This window comes from Pleuronectes platessa, chromosome 13 (genome assembly GCF_947347685.1).
Source record: "Pleuronectes platessa chromosome 13, fPlePla1.1, whole genome shotgun sequence".
NCBI lineage: Eukaryota > Metazoa > Chordata > Actinopteri > Pleuronectiformes > Pleuronectidae > Pleuronectes > Pleuronectes platessa.
Window position 1 is genome coordinate 8,440,070 of NC_070638.1, and position 8,860 is coordinate 8,448,929.

General features: G+C 40.8%; 1 protein-coding gene across 1 annotated transcript in view; it reads right to left on the reverse strand.

The window, feature by feature from the left end:
• Positions 1-2,639, reverse strand: part of obscnb (obscurin, cytoskeletal calmodulin and titin-interacting RhoGEF b) — a 49,189-nt gene extending 46,550 nt beyond the window's left edge. Inside the window, exon 1 of the mRNA XM_053438093.1 lies at positions 1,565-2,639. Coding sequence (XP_053294068.1) covers positions 1,565-2,639 — 1,075 coding nt within the window. The remainder of the gene's footprint in view (positions 1-1,564) is intronic.
• Between the last annotated feature and the right edge of the window lie 6,221 nt (positions 2,640-8,860).

An 8,860-nucleotide genomic window follows, 5' to 3' on the forward strand; every position in this document is an offset into this window, starting at 1 on the left:
TATCCAAGCTTTGAATCTAAGCCAGCAGTTTAAATACCTCATGTGGACGCCCGCTTTGAGTTACGGGAGAAGTCCACTGGGTATCCACATAAAGTAAATGTCTTATTTACTTTATAAATGTCATATTTACTTTATGTGGAGATTTACTACATAATAAGATTAACTATATCTCCTATAGTCCACGTTCAATTGCACTGTTTTAGCTTATATTTTTGCAAAGAGAATACAAGTTTGCACAAAGATACTGGTCAGGGGACAGGTGGGTCCTTCCTTTTATTACTCAGTGACGTATAATAATCCACCAAAGTACAATGTTTTGTGTATTTCGGAATATCAGAAATACACACTGTATATTACAAGTGAGCCACAGTAAAAGGGCTGTAAATGTTTTATTTATTCAAATTACACTTTTTGTTTAAATCCAGCCAACATCAGAGATATCCACTCTGCTGCACCATAGCAGCACAATACCAACACTGAATGATGACAAACAGCAAACATGAATCTACAAGTCTTCAGTTTCTTCCCTTGGGCCAATTTCTCCCCAAGGGACGTCACAGTAGCAGAGGTGCAAGTCTGCCCCAGTAAGTGAGCGACCATCTTAGCAACTGTGAACGACTCATCACCAGCAGAAAATAGATGAAACACAACACCATCCTTCAGAGGACGGAACCGAATTCAACCTTGTTGTGAAAATCCACACATTCTGAGAGGTCTAAATGAGACTTTGGTGAAGTCATTTGCACAACACCGTGGCCAATAATCCGTTTATGCAAATAAGATATAGCTTCTTCCTCTGTTCCATATCCAGCTATGCTATGAAAAACACACAATGAGCCTCTCTGATTTACAAGGAGAAATCTTCCGTCATTACAATGAAAATAGGCACCATCATATATTTAAAGTAAATCATACTATCCGATTATTGTAAATATTCACTAATGTGTAGCATTTAACGTTAGGAATATGATGTTAATACTGGAAATTAAGTGTTCTTGACCTTTAAGAAGATGCATTTAAAGCAAGATTATGTAACTTTTTCATCTTAAAATAGTACCATCAAAATTAGTTTGAGGGTACACTAACTTAAAATAGGGAGAATGGTGTGGCTGTCATTCCCACACTTCACCCCTAACGTATGTTCTTGCTCTTTGTAACTCTGTCTGACTGTCAGTCGCAGCTGAAATTACCAGAATCAACAGTGCAACAGTAATGCTGAGCTGTAGATCAGTTAATAAGACTTAGAAATCATTAAAAAGAGGGTTTGGTGAGTTTGTTACAGCAGCAGCTCCTTTGGGTCAGGCTGAGAGTCAAGAAGAACATGTTTCAGTTGTGTTAAGCTGTGTTTCAGTTCAGCGAGTCAACGTAGTCAGAGCTCTGTCCAAGAAATTGAAACGTTTTGTTTTACTCTACATGAAAACTACCTAATCACTCGGACACAGGGCCCAACAGAAGTTTTGTTGCTTTATTTAACAAACATGATTCTAATGAAAACTCACTTCACTTGAGTACATTTTTTTTAATAAAGGTGGTTTGGTATCACGCAAGATATTTGAAGGCTTACCTTTGACTGTCACCAACACAGCACTGTAGGTCTGCCCGGCCATATTGGTTGCATTGCAGGTGTAGAGACCATTATCAGTCTGCTTGCAGTACAGGACCTTCAGGATGAAGTTCTCGGCCTGGTCCTCATAAATGACATGCCTGCGGCCTTCACCGATGTTCATTCCATCCTTCCTCCAGATAATGTGGGGTTTCGGGTGACCCGTCACAAAGCAACTAAGCTTGGCGTGTTTGCCCTCAGTCACGGTGCAGGTTCGGGTGAATACACCTTTCGGCAGCGTTGCCAGCGCAGATGCCCTCAGTGCATGCTCCAGACTCAGAGAGCTGAAACCATCTGTGGTAGAGGAAGAAACAGAGGAGCTCTTCTCCTCAGTGCGATAGATGGAGATGTCCTTATTCATTTCCTCTTTGCGCTTTTGAAGGTGAGAGAGGAGGGAGGTGTTCTTATCCGCGGACTGATAATGGGAATCCTGGGCATCTACGACGAGAGCTGCGGCAGCGTGTGCACGGCCAACAGTGTTCTTGGCTCTGCAGGTGTAGGTGCCGCTGTCCAGGTTTCGTAGGCTTTGGATCTTCAAAGTGCTGCCATCGGTGTCAGAGACGATCTTGATGCGGTTTGACTCCCCCAGGTAGCGCCCGTCCTTTTCCCAGTCAAAGTTGGCCTCAGGGTGAGCTGCAACCCGGCAGTGGAAAACAACATCGCCTCCCAAACCTACCCGTGCAGAGGTGGGCTTCATCATGAACACGGGGGCCCTCGGAGCCATCTCTGTAGGCAGAGCCACTTTAACGGTTACCGCAGCATAAGCTTCCCCAACGCTGTTCTTGGCCCGGCACATGAACTGTCCGCCATCCTCCAGCGTTAAGTCGTAGATGGTCAAGCGGTACACGTCTCCATCCTCCACTGTCTTGAAGCGCCCCCCAGACGTCAGCTTCAACTTGTCCTTCTCCCAGGTGATCAGCGGGGTCGGGCTGCCCACGATGGTGCAGCTGAGGGTGGCATCTTTGCCTGCACACACCGAGAACGCCTTTGGGCGAGTCAGAAACCTGGGGACGCCTCCATACAGGTTTGGATCCATTGTTGGTTCCTATAGTCCTAAACAAAATGGGGATATGAAATAAAATGAATTGTGTGCCAAGATTATACATTAGGTTATCATTAATGTAGGCTCCTATTGGCTAATTTAAACACATTTTAGAAGTATGACTTGTGAGTTCATGAATCTTGGGAAAAGTTGGATTTCTCTAAAACTTTGTAAGGTGTCAACCATACTATGTATAGTGCTTTGAGATAATGTATGTTGTGATTTGGCATTATACGAATACAATTTTATTGAAAAATCACTATGGACAATAAGGCAGGGCAATATGGTAAAACATTTTATCAAGAAAAAAAATCTTTCCAAAAATATCATTCGATACCGATAATTATCATGAACAGCCAACTTTAGAACAGTTAAGTTTGAAAAACGGATCTTTTTGCTCCTGAGTGAAAGCTGTGGTCATCTGAGGTCGAACAATTTAGTGTTATACCTCCTCATTTTGTTTGAAAAATGCATAAACAATATATATTAGATTATTGTTATTGATGAACATTTTTTTATAAAAAAATGTAACTCTCTTAACTGTGCAACAGTCATTCTGTCTGTGCAAAACAAAGGTCCATGTGCAATCCATTCACTTGACATATTCTCACACTGCACATATTCTTTACATTGTATATATATTAGTTTATATTCCGTTCATATTTTTCGGTATTTTTTATATTCCTTACACTTATTAGTATTATCATCCTTACACTTACTGAGGCCTATTGTTGTCTCCTGCTTCTGTAATATTGCAAATTCCCCCATAATGGGACTCATTAAGGATTATCTTATGTTTTTAATGCTCCAAACAAAGGCTGTCAGACGTTTTAAATGACTTTCTCACCAAGATTTCACGCAAACCATAATACAATGTGACCGTTTGCAACGTGTACTCTGTAAATACGCTGTGAAAATAAACCCTCGGTTCAGATTGGCATGTTTATAGCATGAGAGTCCCAGCCCGACCCGTGCCCCCCTGTCTGCTCCCTGCAGACGACCACCGGCACACACAGGGTTTATAAACGAGCAGGTAGTGGAACAACAAGACGAGTTTCCCCTGGAACAAGGTCACACGGAGCAGATATGTGCCTTTCAAACACTGACATTTAGCAGCTTTGTCACCTCTGTCGCCTGAACCGCCTGCGACCAAAAATAACCTCAGCTGTCAGAGCCCGTCTCTGTCCATGGCCATTTGTAGAAGAGACGGAACATCAGCTGTTTGATAAAAGATAAAGCTCCCACTTCAGAACCATGGCTCCCACTGGCCCCAACTCGTATTCTATAAGCTCACGGAAACACATCTTCAAAGCTATTCTGTCGTAAATATAAAGCGTCATTGGGTGTATTTATAAATAAATTAAAGTTATTCTTATTTATTTATTAGTGTAGGAACAGGTTTAAAAACAAAAAGCAGACAGTTAGCCAAATAGCCAAATAGCATTCAATTAGCTTAACAGGTGTGTTTAAGTATAGCTAATTTCACCGGAGCTCACAGGAAACGCTGCTCCAACTTCCGTCAACTTCTCCATATAAATATTAATAAAAAAAGATAATAAGCGATGTTATTATATATATTTGTTTTTAAGTCTAACGTTTCTTATTCACCTTGAATCTTCAGCCACTCAGGTGAAAAATGGCGTTGAATCATGAGGGGCTCGAACTTCTCTCGGTGGTGAATAGAGTTTCCGGATGTTAGCTTAACTCCCACAGTGTCCGGTGCTGCTTGAAAATAATAAAAATCCACACACACACACACAAAAAAAGAAGAAATGTTGCGTTCGTCCTGAAATATCCTCAAAATGGTTTGTAAATCCAGGATGGTGGAACCTGTGGAAGCTGTGGAACATCCCCCCCTGGTCTCCTGCGGTGGGCGGGTGACTGCACGTAGTTCCCCTCTTTCTCCTCCGGTGGGTACCTCACCATGCCAAATAGCTGACGTGCCTCTTTGTGCTCCGGCCTCCAAGCTCCAAAATAGACTTGTCCTTTGGTGTGGACTGAGATAGGAGACGGGCTGGTGGGTGGTGGGTGAGGCCGGGCAGGAGAGCAGGGAGGGCGGCCTCCTGATGCTGCTGCAGGGGACTGGCCTGCTGCTGGAGCTGGAGCCTGGGCTGCTGCAGGCTGCACACTCCACTCAACAACAAGTCATGGTCATTGTGTGAACTCCTTCTTAATGCAATCAATCACAAATCACCCTTATACTGGAAAAGCAACTATTATACCACATCTGCAGCTGTGTTACTGATCATGTGGATAATAAGTATTGTAACACTATTCCAATTGCATTACTCACGTCTAACTTGCCCTGTGCACTTTTACTGCTTACTATGTTGTGTACTTATATCACTTGAGTACTTAATATGTGTCATACTTTTATATTTTATATTTACACTGGGAATGAGAGAAAATAACGGAATTTCAATACTGTCTTCACCCTGTATACATATGGCAGACTTGACAATAAGGTTGACTTTGACTTTTACAACCATGTCAATAGTATCTGCAGGGTGGCAATGCAAGTCATTTCTAAACTTTATTCCAATTTTTGAATCTTGTAGTAGGTAACATGCAATATTAATAATAATTGATACATGATACATGTATGTTCTTAGCCTGCTGCCGCTTGTTGCTCACTGCTCAGGGTGTATATTCAGTGTCACTGTCTATTTCCTGAGTGACCTCTTCCTCCTAGTGGACCAAATCTTCTGAGTAAGACTAGAAAATCCCAGTTGACTGTGTGTGTGTGTGTACACAGTGTGCGGGGGCCTTTATTTTGACTGAACGTAAATGTGATTGGGTTAAGCTGGGAGATCAGGTGAACTTGCCTCAGAGCACATTGTTTTCCACGACCCCCTTTGTGACAGCTGCATTACAGCTGCCTATAATTACCTGATGACTTCATACTGTAAATGCGTTACATGCATCTCACATGCAATAGGATACAATGAGAACCCTAAACAATCATTTAGCATGACATAGCAATCCTTTGGCATGTATAGAGCATCCGTGTGTCACTCTTGATATGCTCTACTTTTATGGAATGTAATGTTTACTGAGTGTAGAAACAAGGAGTAGGTAGTTAAAGCCCTTCCTCTCTCATTCTTTAGCTTCCTGGTATTTTCTTGCTCTCCCAGTGTGGGCTTCCCCCAGTGAGTGACAGCAGCAGATTGCTTGGATACTGATTTTAACTTCCAGAAACTCTAGCAGACAGTAATCCGCTGTTGCTGTTTGCCCCCCCGCTCCTAGTCATCCTGTTCTGGCTACCGTGGTTATTTTCTCATCAAATATAACTTTTGTTTAACTTCTTTATTTGTATAGCACGTATCTAAACAAGGTTACAAAGTGCTTTACAAAATTCTCAAACCCAACAGCTCCCAAATATATACAGATTAAAAGAAAAACGACCAGAGATTTATCAAAAACACTGAGATTACTAATGTGCAACATATGGGGGAAAATGGAAGAATATTTTATACAATCTTAAATTTGAATTCAATGATTTGTTTTTCTCCCTCTCATTTATTCTTTCTGAGGTCTGAAGCTCTGGATGCTCAGTCACTTAATAGCACCAGATCCCATCCTGCACGGTATTTAACCTTTGGTAATCATTCTAACGTCCCTCTGAGCCAGTGGTCACCCTCTCCTGGCACATTGAACACGTCACAGTAGAGGGCAGCAGACAGGCACACAGCTGCTGGCTGTGTGTTTACCAACTCCAGAACAGAAAAGTAAAAATCCCAAGTGAAACATATTTTTGCAGTTTTGATCAATTGTATGCGATGTATCTGAAGTATCTGCTCTCCTGGCATTCCATCGGACCTCTCTGCCAATTCCAGGAGAAGGTCATTGCTGTATCATGTTCACGTCTGAAACACATGGGTGTGAATTCAAAGGAACATTTACATAACTGATGACAAGTGAGACAAATGTCAGTCGAACACCACTAAGGAAAATAGATGAGACCGAATGGTGTGTAACAAAATACAACCATGTGGTTATTTACAAAGCAGACACCGGTGACGGTATATTGCCAGAAGTAGCAGGGTTGTCACAGAAAAGTGAAACAAAGGTCACTTGAATTATTCTGAAGACACATAAAAAAGTCCAGACTTCTCCCCCAACATACTAAAATGAGGGAAACCAGTCATTAGATGAAGTTTATCCAGGCTTCATCAAGATTTACTGTCCTCTTGCACCACCAATCAGCTTGTATTAGAAACAGTGTGAACAAAAGTAAGTGCCCTAATGTTAGCTGCTTATACTGAGGATTAAATGACAGGACTATTTTTGTTGTTGTTGCTTTTCTTTTAAATCAACGTAATGACAAGAACACAGATAAATAATGATGTGTTTGGTTCTACTTTAAAATTGAATTTCCTCAATAAATATTCTTCTATCATCATTTAGTAGTCTTATAATATCACAAGTAAAACTAAATTGGCTTTGCAGTGACTAAGAATGATAATAAGAGATGCAATAACAGCAGCATCAGTTATGTTATATAGCAGGTATATTTAAATTCAAATAGGTCAGTTAGAGAGAATTTCCTCAAGCAATGGACCGAAACATCATAATGTCGAACATGCGTTATGGTTCAACACACTTCTTGTTAGTAACTCTGACACTCCTATCATCAACCACTGTATTCTTCACTCCCCTTCCTCATTCACCCTAGATACGCCAACTCATCAGCCAATGAAAGCCTTCCATCCCACAAAACCCTACAGCCATTGGCCTAGAACTGTCACGTGCCCCACCCCTACCTGTTCACTGACCCTCATAGCAAAATGCTGCTATGAGGAAATGTTGTGAAGTAAAATGAAACTCCCTTCTTTTTTTTCTGTTCATGCTGAAATAAAGTGGATTCACTTGGTCTGACGTTTTCGATCACATCTTTATAAAACACCTCGTTAGCTTCACACTACAAACCCTATGGGGGGGAAATGTTTTTTGAAAGAAGATTCCAGTTTCACTCACTAGACTGGCACTCAGTAGAGATCAACAGAGCCGTCTAGGTTCATCTCTGATCCATGCAGCTTCCTTCTACCAAGTTGTGTGGTTATTGGTCCAGTAGTTTATTACATTAACCTGTTGACTGACAAATCAGAGATGAAAACCTCCTTAGCAGAGGTAATAAAACCTCCACCCATTTATCAAGGAAATGTCACCAACATTAATAATTATTAGAAACACAACCGGAAATTAAAAGTAGAATGAAATCTTTCGAGAATATCTAAATAGTTGATGGGTAATTTTCTGTTGGTCAACATCAATTCATTTATTAAAAGCTAATTTTCCCCTGCTACTTAGTCTATAGGGTTTTTTTTTATTGTGTTTTATTTAAATTGTATATATTGGTTTATTTTTGTCGTGCACTGATTGCTGGTTGTACATCAAATTGCCCTTGAAGGATATTAAAGATTTTCCTTTATGGACAACTTTAGTTAATCACAAGCTGTACAAACCAAGCTAGAGCAGCAGAGGAACACAGCAGCCAGCAGGGGGCAGCCTCAGGACATCACAGCAGACTGTAAACACACCAGTTGGTAAAGTGTCCGTTCTCCAACAAGAGGGACCCTGGTTCGAATCCCACTCTTTCCCAAAGCTGGTAATAAATTGAACTTTAAAAATTTGCAGGATTTCTCCTATTAATTTCAAAATATCTTACAGTATGTAAATTTAAATTAATTAAATATAAAAAATAAAAAAAAGTTGCGCGCGCAATTCCTGCGCATTGGCCTTCTGTGCAGGATGTGCGCAATGGGCTTCTGCGCAGGATGTGGGCAGTATACTTCTGCGCAGGATGTGTGCACAGTTTTATGTTTTTCATTTAATTTAATTTTTAAAAAAATTCCAAAGAGAGAAAGCAGAGAGGGATTTTTACACTGTCTGATAAAGATTCCGACAGTAAAGGCAAGGGGTAGTGATGGATAATCAGAATCAGAATCAGAATCAGAATTCTTTTTATTGCCTTGTATATTTTCACATACAGGAAATTGCCTTGGTGTGGTTGGTGCACTTTACAAACAACAATATAAAAACAACAATATAGAGCAATATAAACATCAATATAAAAAACAACAATATCGAAAAAATAATATATACAGTAAATGTGTTTTGTGCGGTTTTAAGGTGCAAAGATTGGTGGTAGTGCCAATAATGTAGTGTTATAAATTATGTGCGAGGGTGGGGGGGGGGGGGGGTCAGCAGAGTCA